The sequence below is a fragment of the Pogona vitticeps genome, chromosome 5 (assembly GCF_051106095.1).
Source record: "Pogona vitticeps strain Pit_001003342236 chromosome 5, PviZW2.1, whole genome shotgun sequence".
Lineage (NCBI taxonomy): Eukaryota > Metazoa > Chordata > Lepidosauria > Squamata > Agamidae > Pogona > Pogona vitticeps.
The window spans coordinates 3217295-3240634 of record NC_135787.1 but is presented as its reverse complement, the minus strand read 5'-3'; the positions used below and the strand labels follow the sequence as shown (position 1 = coordinate 3240634).

Genomic DNA, 23340 nt, shown 5'->3' with positions numbered 1-23340 from the left:
CTGGAGGTCTTCAAGAGAAACCGGGACAGCTATCTATCCGATCTGCTTTGATTGGAATTCCATGCCCCGAGCATGCCAACTCGATGGCCTTTTCCCGTTATTCGAAGGAAGCCATGTCTGAAGGAACTGGGGTTCTTCCCTTCCCACAAACCGGGAAACGGCAGGATTCCCGTTTCTGGACTGATCAAGCCAGAGCTTGTGATCCGCTTGCCTGTGCTCCTTACCACCTTTGGCCCGCTCTCTCTGCCCGCCCGCCCCACCCAGCCATCATCTCTCGACTTCCCCAGCTCCTCTGTTACTGACGGCAAGCAAGGGTCTTTCCACCCGGTGACAAACACACAGAAACAGCGAGAAAGACGCCATCACCCGTTTGCATTACAAATCTTTTACTGTACCGCGTGCATAAGGAAACGTTGGCCAAGGCGCATCCTTTCCCCATTGGGGTGTGTTGCATCTGGGGAAGGAATCCCAGGGGGCAAACCCAAAGCCCTCCGTCTTCCTTGGGCGCCGCTCGTGTGAAGAGCGCAGATCTCAAGGACGGGGGGAAGACTCCGGAGGGCACGCTCGTCTCGAAGGGCCCCCAGCCTCCGGTTCTTCCAGCGGTCCCTCTTGCGAGGTGTCAGCCCTTCCTTTCTCCTGCCAACACAAGCCGCAGGCACTCCGAGAACCCATCTGGTCAACCAGCCCGGCCCTCGGAGGAGGCCACGCCAGGGAAGGCCACACGCCTGCCCTCGGGACCCCGGAGTCAAACGTCCGTCATCTCGTCCTCCAGTTCCGCATCCTCCGGTTCTCCTTCGGCCTCTTCCTCTTCCTCCTCCTCTTCCGACGTCACGTCCGGATCGTTGGCTTGAGCCAGGCACTTAGGACAGGAGCAGACAAACAGGTAGTTCTCCCTGCAGGTAAAGGGGAGAAAAGTGGCGGCCACCGTGTGGGAGACCAGGAGACACAGACGTGGCGGCGGGCTTGCATCGCTGTCAAGCGCGGTCAAGTCCCTTGTGTGACTTTTTACAACTGAGTTACTCCGGTGTCCAAATGCAACAGGATTTGGGCCATTACTACCACAATGGGGTGTGTGTGTATGGATGTACATATATAAACGTACAGACTATACATAGTGGTGTGTGTGTATATAAGTGTGTACTGTATATAGTAGAGGGCAAAAGAGTAACTATTCCTGGATTCCTGTTTCCAGAAGAGCCCAGCGATGGGCAAGCTGGATGGGGAATTTCAGGAGCCAGGAACTGCCCAAGAGAGCATGGAGGTGCATGCACGGGCGCATAGGCTCGCGCCCCAGAATTCAAAACCGGACCGATCTGCTTACCGGAGGACCTTGTGTCGGCTGTGACGACTCCTCTCCCGTTGGCAACAGTCTAAGTAGCTGATGCAGATCTCCTGTTCAGACACAAGCAATGACACAGGATGGCATCGCCGGCGCGCTTCAAGCTGACCCACGGGAAGGCTTAACAAGGCAGCGAGCAAGAGGCGGCGTGCAAAGGTTCTCCCGTGCAACCTACGCGTCCGGGCTCTACTGGGATCTGAAAACATTTCTCTATGGCAACGATTCCCAGAACATTTCAAGAAGGTTGGGGTTTCTGTTTTGTTTTAGGGTTGTTGTTGTTTTAAGAGGATCCTTTACAGAGCCCAATGGGCACAGAGACGACCAGTCCCATAACCCTTCGTGGCACCCCTGAAATTTAGCCACTTCCTTCTTGAGAGCCAAAGGTTACTCTGGAACAGTGGCTCCCCAGCCTTAGCTAATCGAGATGTTCTCGGACTGCAGTTCCTAGAAGCCTTCAGCACCCGCTGTGCTGGCCATGATTTCTGGGAGTTGGAGTCTAAGAACATCTGGGTTACTCATGGTTGGAACGACATGAGTGTGTGATTTAAAAAAAACAAAACACTTCTGTGGGCTTAGAATTTTTTGGCTATTTTTTGGGAAATCCCGAAAATCAGGAGCGGGGGGATGCAGTGCAAGGAGTATCAAAATCCCCCTGATTCTGAACCCACTGCTTGGGCTCTTCCCCCAAGGAGCAGCAGAAAACCAGCATCTTATTGCATATTCCGTGCAACAGCCCTTCACATACTTAAGGATGGCTATCATCCCACCTCTCCCATTTTTCTTCTCCAGGGTAAAAACATTCCCAGCGGCCTCGACCCTTCTTCACAGGGCATGGCTCCCAGTAAAGGTGGGCAGAGTTGGCGTTTCTAAATCACATTTCCCAGAATCCTCTGAGAAGCTAGAGTGCCTGAGACATTCTGGGCGGTTTAGTCCAATGAATTAATTAAAATTAAAAAGAAATTTAAAAAGAAATCAGCCACTAACAAACCATGTCCCCCAACCCCTCGCCCAAGGGAGCTCCACGTCTCAGCTTTCTTCCTCTGGATCAGCTCTACCGTGCGATTTCACACACACCCCCACTATAAATGCAAGTGCCATTATGCAGAAGAGGTGCCCAAACGGTGAGCAGAGCTACCCCTTTTTTGAATGGGAGCACTTTGTAATTTGTCTTAATGTTTGGCAAAGCCTGGCACTCCTCACAAGCCGCCCCGCCCCCTTAAAGGTTGTGTGTTTGTGTTTGTGTGTGTCTCCGGCCCCCACCTCTCCTGGCCTGATGTCTCCCAAGGCTGTCAAGTGGAGGAGGAAGTTGTTCTCCGGGAACGACGTCTCGGCGTTGGGAATGCAGCTGTGGTTACCTGCCATGAGAAAGGAGAGGCGTTGCACACCTGAGGAAAATCACGAGCACAGTCCCAGAGGATGATTCCCCCGGCTGGGAGCAAAAGGGGTCCCTTGTGGAGTGGGTGATTCCTTCACCCTTACTTACAGCAGCTCTGCAGCAGGTAGAGGCCGGATCCCTCGCAATTCAGGAACTCCCCTGTCTCTAAACCAAAAATAATAAGAGAAAGAGAGAAAAGGGGGGGAGAAACACTGGTGTCTTAAATCACAAGAAAACTCTAAAAGCAAGACTTGGTATGAGGGTCAGAGAAAAATAGGGTTTCTTCCCCCCCCTTCTCCTAAATGGTAGATACAGTGGTGCCCTGCATTACAACGACCCCGCATGATGATGAAATCGTTTGACGATGACATTTTTGTGATCGCTATAACTATCGCAAAATGATGGTTTCTATGGGGCTTTTTCGCTTAACGATGATTAGGACCCTGCTTCGGGAACCGTTTTTTCACTGGGCGACGATTTTCCCAGCTGATTGTCGGTTCCGCAAAATGGCTTCCCGCTGTTTTCCAACCCTTGTTTTGGAAGACAGGCATTAAAAACAGCTGATCGGCGCTCACAAAATGGCCACCCTATGGAGGATCTTCGCTGGACGAGCAAGTATTTTCCCCATTGGAATGCATTAACCGGTTTTCAATGCATTCCAATGGGAATATTTTTTCGCATGACGACGATTTCGCTGTACAGCAATTTTGACAGAATGGATTATCGTCGTCATGCGGGGCACCACTGTACATCAACCTCTCAAACTGATGTCAACTTCTGGCTTTACAATAAATACAAAAACACTTTCTATTTTTACACAACCATTTTCTGCTAAGGCAAGGCAGGGAGGTATGTGTGCCTCATTTTAGAAGCGAACGGTGCCTCCCAAGGTGGGACTGGGTGGGATTTCCGTTTTCCTTCTGGAAAAACCTTTTTTCACTCCAATAGCACAAAATAAGTGCCTTCCAGGACAGTATACAGCGGGGGGGAGGACCCCTTATCCCCTTGCTAGCTGGTAGATTTCCTGGAGTTGAACACCAAAACTATGGGGAGCCAAAGGTTCCCTATCACAATTGCCAGAGATTCAGGCTGGGGGGGGGAGGAAGGATTTGCACAATGTATTTGAACATATGGGACTCCTTGCCACAAGAGAAAGAGCAATCAGCGAAAACAGGTTTGGAAGGGATTCGGCAGTTTACACAGGGAGAGGAGAGGAAAAGTTTTCAGCATCTCATAACAGCCACTGAAATGAGTGCTACCTCCTTATGCTGGAGCACCAGTTCTCTGTTAATGCCAGATTCCAGAAAGGGGAAGAAGGGCTTTCAAGTCTTGCTTCTTATGGTGCATTAAAGCAGCTTGCTGGACATGGTCAACTAGGTGGTCCTGCTGGATGACCGGGACGGTTCCTCTCAAACTCCAGAAGCAGACCAAGGATTTCTTGGATGGCTTTGTCCACTTAAACTCAGCCCCCCTTCTAGACTCCTAAGATACCCAGAAACACAACTTGAAAAAGTCCCCCCCTTTCTTTTTTAATGGGCATGGTGGCTAGAGGATTCCCAGCCATTGCAATACAAAAAGATCTGTTGATGAAGGATTCTACTACCAAGGGAGAGCTGGCACCCTTGAAAAATTCCCCTTGGCTGGCTCACCCACCTTTCTCAATGTCCTTATAGAGCTGGTCTATGAAGGCGTCTAACTGCTCTCGTTCCCGGGGGGGAAGCTCTAAGGCATCGCATGCGTGGACCCACTGGCTTAAAGAGCTGGGGAGAGCAAAACAGGAGGGAACAGGAGGTCAAGGAGAACAAATACCCGACAGATCACCTCTCCAGCAACTCACGGCATCTACCTGGCACGACAACAAGACTGGTATTTAAGCCTGTGCATAGTCGCCACGGGTGAACAGAGCATGCATGCAGGCGAGCAAGCAGAGAAGAGGCAGCACGCGATTCCTAAGAGAGACAGAAACCAAGAGCTGCCCACGGCTTACCTAGTTCCTATCCCTTGGCCATTGGTGCCAACCAGCGCAAAGAGGGAGCGGAAGCCTTCGGGGGAAAACCACTGTGGGGAAAAAGAGTTCACAACTGTGAAGAAGCTGTGAATCGGCCATGCGCCCAGAACATGACAAGGGTGATTCTGGGCGGCTCGGTCTGAAAGGCTGGATTCTTCCCTGGATTCTGCCCAGCTTTGCCATCGGAGCGAAAAGGCCGTCTTCTTGGGTCGACAACTTTCAGAAGCGTGATGGAGGTGGGGACAAAAGACGGGGCCTTTTCGGTGACAGCTCCCGGGGGTCGGAATTCCTTCCCAAGTGAGGCTGGTCTCACCCGCTCCCTGCTGTCTTTCTTCAGGCAGGCAAAGATTCCTTTTTTAATCTACGCAGAGGTTTGGCGACGGGCCAGCTACCGAGGAAGGGGCTTTTTAAAAGTGGCTGTGGCATTTCTGAGGATTATTTGAACAAGCGTGCCTTTAAAAGCGTTTGCAACGCCACGGTGTTTTAACTTCCCAAACAGGTTCATTGTCTTTTAATGTGATAACTTAAAGATTTTTATTTCTGCTCTAAACCTGGCTTTCAAATCCTTTTGGGAAAATCAAATATTGCTGATATGGATACTTCCCTTTTCCTTCAGCGGGTTCAAGTCCGTCTCTTTCCCGCCCACGTTCCCTTAAAACCCACCACATGGGAAAGAAATTAACTGGCTCAAGATGAGCCGCTGAATTGCAGGGCACAGGGGGAAACTGGAACCGGGAATCTCTCAAGTTTCGGGGACAGAACAACAGCCCCATCTGGGTGGCAGAACAGGGAGCAGCCAAAATGCCGTCTCTTCCTGTCCCCGGAAAAGGAGGCCAGCTTTCCTCTTCAGATCAGAGGCAGGCGGCCAGAATCGATGGACTTACCCAGGCGAGATGGTCGTCGTAAAGGGCTTCCGTGAAGAGCGCACGCAGGGCTTCTAGCTGGCCCTGGAGAAGACCCACGGTAAGCGCCCAAAAAGAGAAGAAAGAGAAAAGTTTGTTGAGCGATGGTTCGTGCCAAGACCCTGCTCAGATTTCAGGCAGAGGGAAAGGGCGCCCAAGAGGAGCCAACGGTTCAGCTCCAGCGGCTTCTCCTTTTCCAACAGTGAAGACGCCACAACAGACGTCAACAAGAGTATTGGGGGGGAAAAACTCAATGATTTCACAAACTGATCAGAAAACTCCTCAAGACTTTCCAAGGAATGGTAGACACACAAGAGCCCAGAAAAGGGAGGAGAGGGGAAGGTCTTTTTGAGCAGTTCAACATTCTGTTCTCATCCCAGCGGCCACCCATCCGATGACCTGGTGGACGTCTGCTGGCAGGACCCCCCACAAGGGCCATGGACCCCTCCCGTTTGGGCTCCCCAGGGAGGGAAATGCTGAAGACAGACAGGAGCATCCCCTGTGAATTTTTCCAGCCTCTTTTTAAAGCTGGAAAGTCATCACTACGTCTCCTGCAGCCGTTCATTCAAAATGCACTGTTCTTAGCTTTAAAGGTTGTCATTTAATGGTGTAGGCTTTCTTGGTTTTTTTATAAGGAGAAAGGTGGGGTGTGAATGAATGAATGAATGAATGAATGAATGAATGAAGGAAGGAAGGAAGGAAGGAAGGAAGGAAGGAAGGAAGGAAGGAAGGAAGGAAGGAAGGAAGGAAGGAAGGAAGGAAGGAAGGAAGGAAGGAAGGAAGGAAGGAAGGAAGGAACGCTCCAGGGAATATCTGAAAAGCCTCCTTTCCCGGGGGCCACTCTGACCTTAAATTTCTCTCCCAGCAGCTTGTGGACAATTTCCTCTTCCTCGTTTGCGGTTTTACTGCAGAACTGAGCAAAGACTTTGATCCACCAGTCCTTGTCTTTAGCCTGAAAGAAAGACCGAAAAGGGGAACATAAAGGGAGGGAAAAGACCCTCCATTTCTCTGAGGGGAGCGGGAAAGGAACAGGTGTGTCTGTACATGGGGGTGTGCCTGCACACCCACCCTGAAAAACGGAACGATTCCCATCCACAGACACCCCAGACTGGGCCACGTACAGCCCCATGCGCACAACACACCTGCTTGACGGTCGCAACCATCCTGGCCATCAGCATGATGCTGGCCGTCTCCGGCGGGTAGTGGACATTCCTGGGAAGGAAAGAGGGACAGGCAGTTTTTCCTCACATGGCCCGTATTGAAACCAAATGGTCGTCTGGGCGAACCGCGGTTTGTTGGTTCGACCCGGCGCCCACGCAGCAGCTGCTCTCCTGCCTCCTCCACGCCACCGCCTACGCACAAGCAGCAAAACGCTTCCCTCGCCTGCCTTCTCCACGTGATGGCCCAGTCCCCCGGCAGGGCCACGGGCCCTGGTCCCTTGTCTGAGCGGATGATCGCACGGAGACGGAAGTGCGTGGCATGCGCAGAAAACCTGTGCTGGCCAAACCGTGGTTCCTGCCCATCTCTAAGGACGAACCATCCCAAAAGCGTGCCATGTTGGACCACGAGGCAGTGGTGGGCGATTTAGGAGCATCCAAGGGGGCATTTTCCACAGCGGGCCACATTAGCCTTTGAAAATGTGGGGGAAAACTGGGAGTGGGGGACGAATCCTCTCCTCTTTCTGGAATTCTAGATCTGCACCCCCCGCCCTCCGACTTTCCTTCTGAGCTCTTTGAAGTTCTTGCACACAAACAACCGTTTGCTGCAAAAGCAGTGTCCCGCACCTTGTTAATTAATGGCAAGCCGCTGCTGTGACTAATGCTATTATGCCAGCACAACCCCCCCAACAGGATTCTGGCTGTTCTTTAAGAGCCATTGTTGAAACCAGTTTTGAGCAAAAGGGGGGGGGGCGGGGGAAGGACCCCGGAAACAGTGTAGTCTCTTTTGCCTGCCGGGAGCTCAACAAGGATGAAGCCACCCTGACGTCCTTAGCAAACCATTTCACAGCCCTGACACTGCTATAGAGAACACCCTGATGTGTGTACTCACTGCTTTTAACCTCTCAGGGCAATGGGACACATAGAACGGATCAGGTTTATAGTCCTGGGGTGCTCCTGGGACTTGGCCCCCTCTATGGAGAATCTGTGGCCCCTCTCAGTGGGAAATCCCTCGTGACATTGGTTCACGGGCTGGCTGTCTCAAAAATAGACTACTGGAATGCTCTCTACGTGGGGCTGCCCTTGAAGGCATTTCAGAAGCTGCTATTCTTGACACTCAAGTGCCTCTCCCTAGAACGGAGCCCCCATCACACCCATATTTCCTGAGCAATGGGGGGGGCACTCCAAAGCAGGTCTGGAAATCCACTAATAGGAACACGGCTTTCTCCGTGGTGGCTGCCACACCATGGAACTCTCTTCCTGTGGAACTACTCCAGGTCCCATCCCTCCTTGCCTTCGGGGGAAAAAAAAGGAAAGACCTGATTCTTGACTTCCATACTGCTGCCCCTGATTTAATTAATTCTTTTTGTCTGTAAACATTTTTATGATGACTGATAGTTTGGTCTGCCGCCATCTCATATCCTAGTACAGATTTTATTCAAGTTGGGGTTTGTCTGCTGTCTTGTTTAATGTTTATTTCTGGTTTATTATTGTAGTTTAGTTTATGTCGTTGATACTCTTATTGTACCCTGCCCATAGGAATGGCCTGGCCACTGGATTTAAAAAACGGAATTAAACAAGCAAACAGACAGACACAGCGACAGATCTCAGATTCCAGGCAGGTTCATAAAGAAAGCATCTTTTTTTTCCCCAACTGTCCTGACTCCAAACTGCTCAGGGCTTTGCAGATCAAAGCCAGCATCTTGAATTTGGGGACACCCTGCAAGCCAGCACAGCTTGTTCAAGACCGATGTTGCACAGCTTCTGAACTGCAGAGCTCGGAGCAGCTCGGGTGCTGCAGGTTGACGTTCCAGGGACCTTGACGAAGTTCCAGTAAGTGAAAATTGGAAGCCGCACAAGGAAGAAACCCGCCCATCCCTGATCCAGCCGGCTGAACCCTTCAGCTCCGATTTCCAACCGGGTTCCAAGAGCCGAAAGACTCTGTTTTTTTCGCCCCACGGCCTGATCCGCTCACCTCCATGCCTCCTGGAGTTTGTTGAGGGGATGGTTGGGGTCCTGCCTGGAAGGTCCGAGGCACAAGACTTGATGGTATTGGTCCCAGGCGGCCTGCCGGCACTCCGGACTGCAGTAAGCCACCTACGGAAACAACGAAGCACAGGGGAGCATCAGTGGGGGAGTTCAATGCGCAGGGACGCTGGGAGCCCTATGACTCCTCAGAGAAGGAAAACAGCCGCAGCGAGAACGCCAACACTTCATTAGCAGGATACCGTGGAGGCAAAACCCTGGAGGGTTCATCCAGAGGGCCATGCACGGTCTCACAGGCTGGTTCCGAAGCGCTCAGCTCTCCTCTGTGCCCTGCCCTTTCCATCAAAAGACAGGTGGGCTTCCTCGCCTGACATCTCCCGCAGTGGTAAGGTATCTCTGAAGTCAGCTGGAGAGCTGGGGTGGTGGAGGTGGAATCTAAGTACCTCTGAGTTCCCTTTCTCTTCTCACTTTCCGTTTTTTTTTCTCTGTCCATTTTCTGTATTTTGCCCAGCCCTGGGGAAGAATCAGAACCACCGCCCAGACCCCGGACCTGCCCCTGTGTGACCTACATGTGTGAGTCTGGGCTCTGGCTGGCTGCCCTGCAGACTTGGGATCTCCACCTGCTCTACTCCTCCCTCCCCATCCCACCTCACAAGCCTGTCGTACTGAAACCCTGAAACACCCTGAAACCGCACGGAGGACCTGGGCGCACAGCTCCCTCCCTCCCTCCCTCCCAAACTCAGCCTGTAGCACCAGGTATTCTTTCCATCACCCGACCGGCCGGCAGCCGCAGCGCCTTACAAAACGACCGATAAAGTCACAGAGATCATTCTCAGCCCCGAGGGGAATACAAAATGTGTTCGGAGTCAGCAGCTGACCCCAAACAAGAGAGACCCTCTGTGACTCCTAAGCCACTCAGTCAGAGGCTGTGTTTTAGGAAGCAGGAGTAACGGCAGCAAGCTGCCCCGAATAGACGCTGTCTAGGGAGGCAGGGTAGAAATCGAATGAATGAATGAATAAATAAATAAGAGAGAGGTGTGTCCCCCCCCCCGATGTGGCAGTCCCAGATATGTTGGTGAGAAGCCCCTGTCACTCCCTCCCTAGCCTACAGGACCACCCTGGGCAGGGCAAAAGGAGTAAAGGGGAGGCCTCCTCCTCGTGAGTCAGACCCTTGGCCCCTCTAGACCCCAAGATGGCCAATGTGGATGGCCAGCGGCAGGTTCCCCAAAACTTAAGAGCAGGAAACTTTTCCCCTGCCCTAGCTGGAGAACTGGGGGCCTGAACCTGCCACCTTCTCTGCCCACAACGTACAGATTCTGCCATGGACCTTTCAGCACATTTAGAGGGCCGTTGGTTTCGGGAAGGAAGCAAGGCTGCGAATCAACAAGGTCCCAAATGTTTTTCTTTCTCTCTGTATGAATCCTTGAACGTCACCTTCCGATTCACACAGGTCCTCCAAGAGGAAAATGTCACTCTGAGGTGCACCTGTGAGAAGCCTCAGGGAACCCAGGCAGCCTTGACTTCAGAGTAGACCCGTCTCTTCCGGCCACTTTTCCTTTAAATGTTTGACCAAAGGTATTTTTTTTTTAAAGGGAGCATTTTATTCTGTCTTTCATTGTGGCTTCCATCTTGCTGTTATTATGAGTTACACAATTAATGATGTACTGAGAATGTACTGATTATTTTTTTAAAACTTTGTGTCTTTTATTCCTGTAAGCCCCCCGGGGGGGGGGTCCTTTAGGAGAAAGGCAGCCTATAAATAATTTAAATGAATAAATGAAAATAAATAAGTAGACAGGACTGCCCAATAAAAAAAAATCCTTTTATCTGGAGAAAAGCAGCCTGTCAAATAAAGCAAGCAAGCCAACAAACAAATAATAAAAACTTTCCCCTTCTGGGAGGCAAGAATTCATAATGATTGTTGTGGTTTTTTTCTGGCTCTTTGGCCGTGTTCCGAAGGCTGCTCTTCCTAACGTTTCGCCCGTCTCTGTGGCCATGGGCACCTTCAGAGGAACAGGAGTAGCACAATGACCTCAAGGCACCCAAATGATTTTGAAAGCGAAGCAGGGCTAGGCTCGGTTCGGCTTTGGATGGGAGACCACTAAGAAGGAACCACGAGGGGGTTTCCAGACGGGGAAAGGGAGAAAGGAAGCTCGCCCGAGACACCTGGAGAGAGTTGCGTCTGCCAGCCAGAGTTGGCAATACTGAGGCAGCTCCCTCTGTCCCTGGACTGGCCTGTGTGGGTGATGTGAGGAGGCCTTACCTGGCAGCCGGGGCAAAGCTGATGGAGGTCTTTGCGGATGCTGCACTGCTCCGGATGAGACAGGGCCTGAAATCTCCCGAGCAGCCGTTGGGCGTTCTCTTCGGCCGTTTCCAAAGCTCGCAAACAGTGATCACAGGCTGGAAGAGGTTGGAGGAGAAGAGAAAGCCATCTCTGCTGGAGCCGTCTGCCCTTTTTTTAAAAAAACCTCAGTCCTTATTTTTTTTGAATACGAAACACCCCCAACTATCTACTGTCTTCCCACGATGGCCCAACTGGAGTGCAGGATCCCTGCCAGGAGGTCCACGATGGGCACCCAGTTCAATCGGGAGATTGGTTTTAAAGACACCCTGAGGAAAGCTTAAACCGGGGTGTGGGTGATCTTGGGGAGGATCCCCCTCCTGAAAAAAAACCATGGCCCGCCAGCAAAAATGGGCCGCGCGGCTTCAGGGACGCTTTCAAGCCACACGAGATTCCTCGCCTGCAGAAGAGAGTGAGACAGGAAGGGTATCTCTCCCCCACCCCAAATACCAACAGGGAGGTATTTGTGTACAATCTCTCTTGACAAAATGGGTGCTTTTGAGAAACAAAGTACATAAAACGGACACGCACACCGTAGGCCCTAAAAGGCAGGCTGACTGGTTAAAAGACACAAGCAACCCATCCACGGCTTCTAATCCTTAAAAAAACCCATGACACGAAGCCGCCACCCTTCCCCACCATTTGGGCCCCTGCCATGGCAGCACATTTTTGCTCCATCGGCATCAAACCACCCCATTCTCGTGCTCGTCCTGAGCGTACCACATAAACCCCTTGCCCTCACACAGGGCAAGAAGAAACAAGGATGGGCAGGGGGCTGCTGGAGACCAAGCCCTTCAAGGAGGAAAGACTGGAAGAACAGGGCAGGCATAGCCCAGAGAAAAGGAAACTGAGGGGAGAGAGGAGAGCACTTTTCAAAGACTTGAAAGGCTCTCCTACCGAGGAGGGCCAGGATCTGTTCTTGATTATCCCAGAGCGCGGGACAGGCAACCATGGGCTCAAGTGACAGGAAGCCACATTTCAGCTGAATATAAAGGAAAAACTTCCTAACTGTTAGAGCAGTATGACAACGGAAACCGTGACCTCAAGAGGACTGTCCCCCCCCCAATAAGTCTTACCCAGAAACATAGGAAAGTGCCCACAAGAGACATCTGACTACAACCCCCATCATCCACACCTGGCACGGGAAGACTGCAATCCAAGGCTGCCTTTTGCCCCTCTTTTTAAACCGGATGGAGGAGATGTCCCCAGTTTTCTTTGGTTTTACTTTTAAAGGGGCCACTGGGCTTCGGCTTTTGACGAAACCGCCTGGCACAGGTACCCCTCTCAGAAAAAAAGTGAATAAATTAGTTCTGACATACCACGGGAAGACGCCTGGGAGGTTTACCTAATTTTATCCAAGGGGCGAATCCGTGGCCACACAAACATCACTTCTTCTGACCACCGCTTCCAGTGGCCAAAGCTGGTGGCCGGAATGCAGGAGAGGCCACCTTCGCTGGAGGGGTCCCCCCACCCACCCGCCCCACTTCTCAGCTCCAGGCTTGGGATTTCAGGCAGGTGGGCTGGATCTGGGACAGGTTTACTCCGACGTGGGGATCCCCAGAAGCGCCAAAACAAATGAAAGAAGAAGGCGGCCATAAAGAAGCCAGCCTGCTTGGGAACACGGGTCTCCTCACCTTTATATTTGTACAGGGTGTTCCAGAGGAACTGAGCGGACACCACCGGCTTCTCCACAAAAATCGTCTCCCCTTTCTGGATCTTCCGGGTGGCGAAAAGCCCCTTCCCCTTTAAAGGGCGAGAGAGAAGAGCAGCTGGTCGAGAAACCCCTTTCGGCGGCGCGTCGGGCGGAATCCGAAAGCGCGGCGCGGTCTGATCGCCCGGGGCGAGTTCTACCGGGGATCCCGGGAGAGCGCAGGGAGGGAGAGGCGCTCTCCGCTCTCCATTGAAACGGGGGGGGGGTCCATGCGCCCCCCCCACGGCGTGGCCTCCTTGTCCGCTTGAAAAGGACCGTCGTTTTAGCAGGCGACCCCCCCCCCTCCGGGCCCCCAGCCCCACCGGCAGGGGCAAGATCGCCGCCCTCCCTTCTTCCCCTTCTGCACCCCACGCGCGCTCCCCGCGCCCCACCCGGGGGTCTCCCCAAAAGGGTCCTGCCTGGGGGGGAGGGACGGAGAGGGGGGCAGAGATGAGCCAGCCTCGCCCCACCCAAAAGGCTTCTCTCCCCCCCTCCTCCTCCCCCCACCCCCCGGGAAAGGATGCCTCCCCCCCCCCGCGCGCGCCTCGCCAAGCCCCTTTCCTTCCCCGCGGGCGCTTTTGCGCAAAGCGGGCGCGCCAGGAGGAGCCCCCCCCGAAAGCATTCCCCCCCCCCGCGATCGGGCGCGCTGGGAGAGCCCTCCGCGCGTTCCCCCCCGGCTGGGGCCGGGCCCCGCCGGGCCCGATCCTCCCTCCGGCTCCGGATCTTTCCTCCCCCCCCTCCCGTCCCCGCCGCCGGGGCTCACCTTGGCGCTGCTGATGTGGCGCACCTCCAGGGCGGCCGCGGGGCCACCGCCGGGCGCGCCCGGGCAGAAGGCGAACGGGTCCCCCGCCGGAGCCGCCATCTTCGCCCGACCCGCCACACCGGGAGAGGAGGAGGAGGAGGCGGAGAAGGCGGAGAAGGGAGGAGGAGAAGGAGGAGGAGCCGGCAGGCAGGCAGGCAGGCAGGCAGGCAGGCAGGCGCCGCCCGGCTGGCTTGACTGGCTGGCCGGCCGGCGAGGCGCGGGGAGGGTCCCGCAGGGCGAGGCGAGGCGAGGCGGCGCAGCGCGCGGTCCCGGCTCGTGGCGAGCGCCCGGCGCCCTCGTACCCAAGGCGGCGCCTCGCCGGCACAGCCTGGCGCCCGGGGAAGGCATCCCAACTCGTTTGCATAAATCCGCCTATTGCCGGGAGGGGGCCCCAAAAAGGACCCTGCGGAGCTGAAGCTGCCCGTTCCGGCTGGAGAGGCGCGCCGGCATCGTGGCAAGGAGAGCGCTGCAGGGGGGCCAAGGATCGGGCCCTTCTGGACGGCCCGGAATGGGATCGCCTCCTCCCCCCCCCCCCGGCCAGTCCGCCTTTCCTGCGCCCGACGAGCGGGGGACGCCACCCTCGCACCGGCGGAACGGAGTGGCCGGGTCTGGAACGGGCACCCGAGAACGCTGGGCTTTGCAAAACGCCTGCCCGCCCCCCCCCCCACCATTGATATTGACTGATCCAGGGGGTCTGCCTGTTTGCAACTTTTCCTAGCCCGAGGAGATGGTTGCGGGGGCTGTCGTGACGGAGCAGCTGGACGGTGGAAATTTCTACACCCCTTTGGCTTGAATAGGCTGGCCTGTGCATCTTCCCGCGGATTGGGGATGATGGGTACGCCATGCACTAGATCCGTGGTCCCCAACATTGGGTATTCTTGGACTACAACTCCCAGAAGCCTTCACCACCACCTGCTGGCCAGGATTTCTGGGAGTTGAAGTCCAAAAACATCTGGAGGCCCAAGGCTGGGGACCACCGCACTAGATGAATGATAGCATGATGGAGAGAGAAGAGGGCTCAAAGGCCATCTAGTCCAACCCCCCTGCTCAAAGCAGGGATCCAAATCAAAGCCCATCTGGCAGAGAGCTGTCCAGTTTTCCCTTGATTTCCTCCAGCGTTGGAGGACCCCCCTCCAAGGTCACTGGTTCCATTGTCGTACTGTTCCAACAGCTAAGTGGAACAAACACTATGCCTGTTCAACTTTGGTCTCCTGCCTTCTTGTGGTTCTTTCTTTTTAAATCAGGCTTGGACCAAACCCAGCCCTTCAAAAAGGAATCGTCCTTTTTCTAAAGGAGAGTTACTGTACCACCGCACCTGATCACCTTTCAAACTGTCCACCCTAAAAGATGACCTGTGTGGCCACCACACCTGACAGGCTGGTGGGATGTCTGTGAAGGGAAACACCATCAACCCTGCTTTGCACAGTATAGAACTGTGTCTTGGGAACTGTACACCTCTGAAATCAAAGTCAGGACACAAAGGATGGAAGCGGATGCCAGCTAAGACTTGCCAGTCTTAGCTTCAGGCGCCACACGATTCTCCCTTGTTTTTACAGCACTAACTGTGCCTCCCAGCTGCTCTTAAATGAGACTTTAACACACCTTTGCACTGCGATTCCACGCTCCACCATGCCGTTAAAAAGACATGCATACATGTCAATGTCCCAGGCCCAATTAAAAAAAAATGTTTTCCCCATTTTGTACCAGCATGCTTGACGAGGAATTCTGCACTCAGAAAGCTTCATTTCAGTTCCTGTCTTGATTTCTTTGCCACGTCTAGAAGATTGAGGTTCCTCCCCCCCCCACCTCATGTTGACTGGGAATGTAAGCAAGGGAAAGGGGTTTATTCTGTGCAGGAAGCCGCCCATAGAATTTGCACCCATGGCATGCACAGGTGGGCATGAAGTGAACTCGTTAAGACTCATGGGGCACATTCCTCTTCAGGGGGAGGGTGGCCATGGTTCAGTGTGGCAGCCCTCCCAAACTGGACGAGAAATCCTTCCTTGCCAAGATTTGCAAATCATCAAAAGGGGTGGGTGGGTGGGTGGGTGCGCACACGCACCTGGAGTTGAATGGTGTAGGGGTGCCTGTGAAAGATCAGTGACTCTCAAGGCTCAGGGATTTTAAAAAAAAGATCCTTTAGCAATGAAAAGACGGCAAGGGATAGAAAACACTTCTCTGCCTAAGAGCCCCGGCCAGTCAAGGCAGACAAGAAGCAGCTTGCGGGATTTTCTATGCCTGCAGCACCAGAAGGGGAAGAAAATGCTGGAAAAGAGAAAGAGAGGCCCTCTGCAATGAAAAACAGATTATTCTTTTTTTAATTTCCATGCCTCTGTTCTGGACCAAGAGTAAAGTCCGAGTTGCTGCACCAAACAGGGTGCGGGACACCCCTTCATACAACTCCTTGTTCCGCCTCCACCACCATCATCGTGAGGCATCCCAAATCAGCTTTTGGCCTGACTCTTGAACCGCCCTGTGTAAAACAGGGGATCTTCCCATGCTTCAGAGCATACTGGCTACCCTTTGGGAAAGAAAAAAGCACAACAGGAGGAATCTTCATTTTATTTGACTGCAGAAAAAGGCAGAGGAACCACCCTCGAGGAATCTTAGGTCTCGAGTCCTCCCCGCATCCCAGTTTTCCTGCTATGAAACCCTCCGGGCTGCACAGTGTGGTGGTTAGAGCAGGGGTGGGTGGGCAATGACAAAACCCTTCAGATGGTTTTGGCCTGAAAACACCCATAGCCCATCACCCCTTGCAGCGCTGGCTCATGGGAATTGTTACCCACCACCACCACGGCCACCTGGGGCGGGCAAGTTGGTCCTGAGTCTTGAGGAGATCTTGGGAGTTGGGAGCCGGTGCTCTCTCTCTCTCTCTTTCTCTCTCTCTCTGAGGCTGACCTACCCAACAGGGTTGTTGTGCGATAAACGTGGTGAGGAGAGCAACAGAACCCCCTGTTACATAACAGCACTGATGTTACCTGTCTGTCATGGGTTTGGAGGGAAAGTTCCATCCTATGGGGAGTGGAAGGCGGGACATCAGGAGGAGGGGCTGTACTGTATAAATATGTGATGCCTGTGTGGTGAAGGTAGATGCTGAGACAGACTGTGAGACACTGGGTTGGGACGAAGCAGCAGCTGGGGAAGAAGAAGCTGTTGTGGGAGTCTGTGTGTCTGACAGGGTACTACTGTGGGTCAGAGTACCACCCTGATAGGTTCAGGGGTCTGTTGGTTAGCCAGAACTGATGGGTTCAGGGTCTGTGCTTTAAGTTAAAGGTTCTAGGTGAACCAAACTGTATGCTGGTGTGTGTGAAAATAAGCCACGTTACTTTATTTTATTCACCTGATTGCTTATTTTTCCCTGTGTGTATTTAAAATAAACTTTATTCTTTTTGTTGTTTAAAAATCCATCCCTGGTCTGTGTGACTTATTATAGGGAATGGTTGGTGGCAGCTTAGTGTAACTGTGTGACATATCCCAGTAGGTCTGGGTTTGTCACATTGATTGGTGTCCAGCGTGTGGGATACGACTAGTCCAGTTGTCCAGCGGTCCAGCGAAGCCTTGGCAGGTGTGCCCAGAGCAAGGGGGGTCTAGTCAGGGACAGTTTGAGGCGCGTAGGTAATCTTCTAGGTGTACCTCACGGGGAGGTGCGCTAGTAGAAGAACGTGCCAACTGGGGAGACTTAGATTAAGGTGCTCTGAGGCAGCCTAGTTTTGGCGGGAAAACGCTGAGGCAAAACTGCGTAGCAACAGCGAGCTAGCTTGCCAGCTGAGAGGCCCAGCAGAGGGGGGTAGGCTCTGACTCGATACTGTTGCAAGTAGTGCTGAAGAACAGCAGCAGTCTCTAGGGAGAGCTGGGTTCTGAGGCAAGAAGAAAAAAAAAAGTGGTCGTTTTATTTTGAGGCTTGACTTTTTAAAGCAGCCTGTTCTGAGGGGGGGTATGCCCTTGACTCGAAGCCAAGTAGCAGACATGAGTGAAGTGAAAGACCCCCAGATTGACCAAGGTTCTGAGGATGAATTTGGCTCAGTGCAAGGTGACAGCACAGGAGAGCAGAACCCAGAACTTAGAAAATTGATCCTAGCCCAACAGCATGAACTGAGGGTGAGGGAAATGGAGGAAAGATTAGAGAGAGAGAAAATGGCATTTGAATTAGAGCGAGAGAGAGAGAGAATGGAGAGGGAAGAAAGAATGGAGAGAGAGAAAATTGCTCTGGAAAAAGAAAGGATGGCGTATGAGTTAAGAAAACTGGAAATGATGAACCAGAACAATAATAATAATAGGGATTCTGAGGGAGGCCAACTGTCTAAGGCTGACCTGAAGAAATTCCCTGTGTACCACAAGGGAGATTGTCCTGAGGTGTTCTTTTCCTTAGTGGAAAGAGCGTTTGTGGACTTCTCAGTGAGGGAAACTGAGAAGATGACCATCATGCGGTCTTTAATCAGTGGTAGCCTGGCTGAGGTTTATGCCGAGATGCCTGAGGAATTGATGAAAGATTTTGCAGAGTTTAAAAAACTGGTGTTTGCAAGACATGGGATAAATGCAGAGCAGCTGAGACAAAGATTCAGGTCCCTTACCAAGAAGCCAGAACAGACTTTTACCCAAGTGGGGGCCCAATTGGTGAGGCTGCTTGAGAAATGGCTATCGCAGGAGGGAATAGAGACCTATGAGCAGCTTAAAGACTTGATAGCCCTGGAACAGTTCTATTCAGTCCTGCAGGGGGAATTGAAATTCCAGGTGAGGGAAAGGAAACCGAAATCTGTGGCAGCAGCCGCAGAGATCGCAGATTTTATCTCCCAAATAAGAAAGCCCTTGGGTGAGGGGAAATCTGTAGGTAAACCCAAAGAAACCTACAGCAAGTACTCTCAGGGACCAGGGAAAAGCCAGCAAGGGGGAGGGGCCCATGGTGAAGGGAAGCCCTCAGACATGAAACCAAGACCTCAGATTTTGGAGGGAAAACCAAAACAAGATGAGAGAGAATCAAAATATACCAGAAAATGCTATTTCTGTCAGGGAAAGGGTCATCTAATCTCAGAGTGTGAGAAATTAAAGCAGCTAAAAGGAATGGTGCCTCAGAATTCTAGTGGGACCAAGCCAAAAGCTGTGTTCTGTGTCCAGAAAGAGCAAAGCTCATTGTCACAGAGGGAGCCTGTTGCCATGACTACTCAGTCTGGAACAGCTACCTCTGCTGATCAGGCTGAGGAAAATGGTCCTCTTGGGGAGGTAAAGCGCTGCTTGCTGGTAAAAACAGATTCTCAGTTGTTTGAGACAGCCGGGGTGGACGTAGGAATACTTGACCGTCAGTATAGGGGGCTGCGGGACACTTGTTCCCAGGTAACCCTGTGCCATCCAGATATTATCCCTAGGGAGTTTATAATCCCAAATGAGAGCATGAAGGTGGCAGGGATTGAGGGGCAGATAATCTCTCTGCCAGTAGCAGAGGTACCTGTCAACTTTCAAGGCTGGAGGGGAGATTGGCGGATAGCGATTTCATCGACTCTGCCAGCAGCCGTGCTCGTGGGAAATGACCTGGCTGAACATGTGAAACGGGTGCTAGTGATTACACGCTCACAAGCCACCACAGGGACAGTTCAGGGGGGTAATGATGAGCCAGAGACGGAAGCAGGTGGGGGGAGTTCAGAAGCTGTGGTGGAAACCTTAACCACAGACAGCAGATTTGGACAGGAGCAAAAGGCAGACGCCACTCTCCAAAAGTGTTTTGAACAGGTGACTGACGCCCAGCTAACACCTGAAACCCCAGTGAGATTTCTGGAGAAAAAGGGGATTTTATATAGAGAAACCCTGAGGAATATCTCAAAAGGGGGAGATGGGATCAGAAGTCAGCTGGTGGTACCTGAAAAGTATCGCCCCATGATCTTACAAAGGGGGCACTCTGACATGTTTGCTGCACACTTAGGGGTCAACAAGACACAGCAGAGAATCACACAGAATTTCTACTGGCCTGACATAGGGAAGCAGATCAGGGAGTTCTGTAAACAATGTGATGTGTGTCAAAGGCAGGGGAATAACCGCGATAGGACCAAAGCAAAGTTGTGCCCTTTGCCTGTGATTGACACTCCGTTTAAATGCATAGGGGTGGATATTGTGGGACCTTTGCCCAAGGCCACAAAGAGGGGGAACAGGTTCATCCTAACAATTGTGGACCATGCCACAAGGTATCCTGAAGCCATACCCCTGACTAACATTGAAACTAACACAGTGGCCGATGCTTTGGTGGGGTATATGTCCAGGATGGGATTTGCCTCAGAGATAATCACAGATTTGGGCGCATCGTTCACATCAAAGCTCATGAAACGCTTATGGCAGATCTGTGGAATTAAGCACAAGGAAACCACTGCTTATCATCCTGAAAGCAATGGGTTAACTGAGAAGTTCAATGGGACTCTAATGCGCATGATTAGGGCTTACTTGGCAGAGAATCCAAACAATTGGGACCAGAAGCTGCAATCCCTTTTGTTTGCTTATCGATCAGTGCCACAAGCCAGTACCGGGTTTAGTCCATTTGAACTTCTATTTGGGAGACGGGTGAAAGGGCCCCTTGATTTGATCAAACAAAATTGGGAGCAGATCACCCAGGATGACCCACAAGACGTTGTAACTTACATAGACACCTTGATGAATGACCTAAGGAGAAATCTAGAGCTGGCAGCAGAAAACCTGCAAGCTCAGAAGGTCAGACAGAAAACATGGTATGACCACAAAGCTAGAGAGAGGCACTTTGACCCAGGGGAGGAAGTGCTTTGGCTTAGGCCCTGCAGAGAGAATAAACTGCAGCTCAAATGGGCAGGACCATATAGGGTCATTTCCAAGATGTCAGACCTGAACTACCTAATAGAGCAGGAGGAGAACCAAGCAAGGAGGGTGGTTCATGTGAATGCCCTAAAACCCTACTACAGAGGGGAACAGAGGGTTTTATTCGCGATAAAAGCAGCTGAGAGTGAGGAAGCTGAATTACCCTTCTGGGAGGGTAGAGGGGAAGTAAAATACAACCCAGAGGAGGTAAAGATCAGTCCTGCACTCACCCAAGACCAGCAGCAAGAACTAAAAATGCTGCTTAGTAAATATCAACAGGTGTTTTCCAACAAGCCGGGGATAGTGAAGGGAGTGATGCATCGGATCCACACCGGGGATGCACCCCCGCAGGCAGTATCCCCATACCGAGTAACGGGACCCTATAGGGACAAGGTGCGGAAGGAGCTGGACGAGATGCTGAGGGAGAACATAATCGTCCCCTCTTCTAGTCCTTGGTCCTCTCCGATAGTCCTTGTGGACAAGCCTGATGGGAGCATTAGGTTTTGTGTCGATTACAGGAAATTAAACCGTGTAACCACTCCTGATGCCTACCCAATGCCCAGGCTAGACAACCTGATTGAAACCATAGGGGGTTGTCGGTTCATCTCATCATTGGACCTGGTAAAGGGATATTGGCAATTAAGAATTGATCCCAGGGATCAAGAAAAGACTGCCTTTTGCAGCCCTTTTGGTCTCTATGAGTTTCGAGTCCTGAGCTTTGGTCTCAGAAATGCACCAGCCACATTCCAAAGGCTGATGGACCAGACCTTGGCAGGGCTCAGTGACTTTACAGTGGCCTACATTGATGACATAGGGATCTTCAGTAATACCTGGGAAGATCACCTGATACACCTGGAGTTAGTGCTGCAGAGGTTAAGTGCAGCAGGGCTAACAGTAAAGGCCAGCAAGTGTCAGCTGGGTAGCCCAGAAATAAAATACTTGGGTCACATGGTAGGGGGAGGAATGATAAAACCCCTGGAGGCCAAAATAGAAGCAGTTCGGGATTGGCCTAGACCCAACACCAAGAAAAAAGTCAAATCATTTCTTGGGTTGGTGGGCTACTACAGAAAGTTCATCCCGAGGTTTAGCGAGATTGCGGCTCCGCTGACCGATCTGACGAGGAAGACGGCTGATGACCGCATCCCGTGGACCAGCGACTGTGAGGCGGCGTTCCAGAGGTTGAAGGAGGCGTTAATCAACTATCCAGTCCTGCGTGCTCCAGACTTCGACCGGGAGTTCATCATCTACACCGATGCGTCTAACAGCGGGGTAGGAGCAGTTCTGTGCCAGGAGGATGAGAATGGTGACCAGCATCCAGTGTCCTACCTGAGTAGGAAACTTCAAAAAGGTGAGAGACATTTGGCAACCGTGGAGAAGGAGTGTTTGGCCATAGTCTACGCGATCCAGAAGGCCAAGCCTTACATCTGGGGAAGACATTTTATTCTGTGTACTGACCATTCACCTTTGCAATGGTTAAAGACCATGAAAACCCACAATAGCAAACTTATGAGGTGGGCTTTAAACCTACAGGACTATGACTTTGAAGTGAAGGTGGTCAGAGGGTCAGTGAACTGTGTTGCTGACGCCTTATCAAGAAGACCTGAAGACTGAAGACGGCGAAAGAACATGGACTATATGTATATAATGAAAACAAAAAGTTAAAATGTACCTGGTTTTAAATTGGTTTGTATTAATAAAGGTAAATTGATGTAATGTATATGGTAAATGTTTAAATGCCTATTTGAAATGTTTAACTTAGAATGTAAGTAAGTATAATATGGTAGGTATAATTGGTGTTGTGTGTTTTATACAGGTTGTTTTTTTGGGAAAAAGCACCTTAGCTTTCCCCCTACAAAACAACTTATAAAGAGGGGAGGTGTTACATAACAGCACTGATGTTACCTGTCTGTCATGGGTTTGGAGGGAAAGTTCCATCCTATGGGGAGTGGAAGGCGGGACATCAGGAGGAGGGGCTGTACTGTATAAATATGTGATGCCTGTGTGGTGAAGGTAGATGCTGAGACAGACTGTGAGACACTGGGTTGGGACGAAGCAGCAGCTGGGGAAGAAGGAGCTGTTGTGGGAGTCTGTGTGTCAGACAGGGTACTTCTGTGTGTCAGAGTACCAACCTGATAGGTTCAGGTGTCTGTGGGTTAGCCAGAACTGATGGGTTCAGGGTCTGTGCTTTAAGTTAAAGGTTCTAGGTGAACCAAACTGTATGCTTGTGTGTGTGAGAATAAGCCACGTTACTTTATTTTATTCACCTGATTGTTTATTTACCCTGTTTGTATTTAAAATAAACCTTATTCTTTTTATTGTTTAAAAATCCATCCCTGGTCTGTGTGACTTATCATAGGGAATGGTTGGTGGCAGCTTAGTGTAACTGTGTGACAGGTCCCAGTAGGTCTGGGTTTGTCACACCCCCCTCCCCCCGAACTACCTGGAGAGAAAGTGGGGTTGGCCACGTTCTAAGCAAGGAACCATATGAAACAACGGCAGTCCTTACTACGCAAAACAAGAAAAGGGACCAGAATATCAAGAAAAGAGGACTTGGATGATGTTCGCAAGGAGGCGAGCGGTTTTCAAACTGCCTTTCACAAAAGACTTTCCATTTTAAAAAACTACACAGGCAAGTGACAGGTAGGAGAGACAAACAGACCCCAAAAGCCAGGAGGGTCCGACTCAAGATGCAGGTGGCACCTCTGACCCATCCGGTTTTTATAACTGAGGACAGCCCATTTCTTCCTCCTCAACCCACGTCCCCCGCCTGAGCATCCTTTCGGCCACCCCTGACCACGGTTCAACTGCCTTCCCCCAGTGGAGAGACAAACACACACACACCCCAGAAAAGCCACCCTGCTAGTGGTTACAGGGTGGGGACGGGCGAGGCCAAAAAGAAATTGTGGAGAGGACATTGACATACCCTACAGAAA

The 23340-nt window shown here is 51.8% G+C and overlaps 1 protein-coding gene across 1 annotated transcript; it reads right to left on the bottom strand.

The window, feature by feature from the left end:
- Nucleotides 1-369: 369 nt before the first annotated feature.
- SMYD5 (SMYD family member 5) lies at nucleotides 370-13963 on the bottom strand. The gene is made up of 13 exons (XM_073002147.2): nucleotides 13562-13963; nucleotides 12743-12851; nucleotides 11031-11167; nucleotides 8757-8878; nucleotides 6767-6836; nucleotides 6472-6576; nucleotides 5607-5669; nucleotides 4702-4772; nucleotides 4368-4474; nucleotides 2823-2879; nucleotides 2600-2694; nucleotides 1322-1392; nucleotides 370-893 (listed from the first exon to the last, which is right to left on the bottom strand). Exons 1-13 carry the CDS (start codon nucleotides 13946-13948, stop codon nucleotides 746-748), a joined length of 1542 nt encoding a protein of 513 aa, XP_072858248.2. The 5' UTR covers nucleotides 13949-13963; the 3' UTR covers nucleotides 370-745.
- Between the last annotated feature and the right edge of the window lie 9377 nt (nucleotides 13964-23340).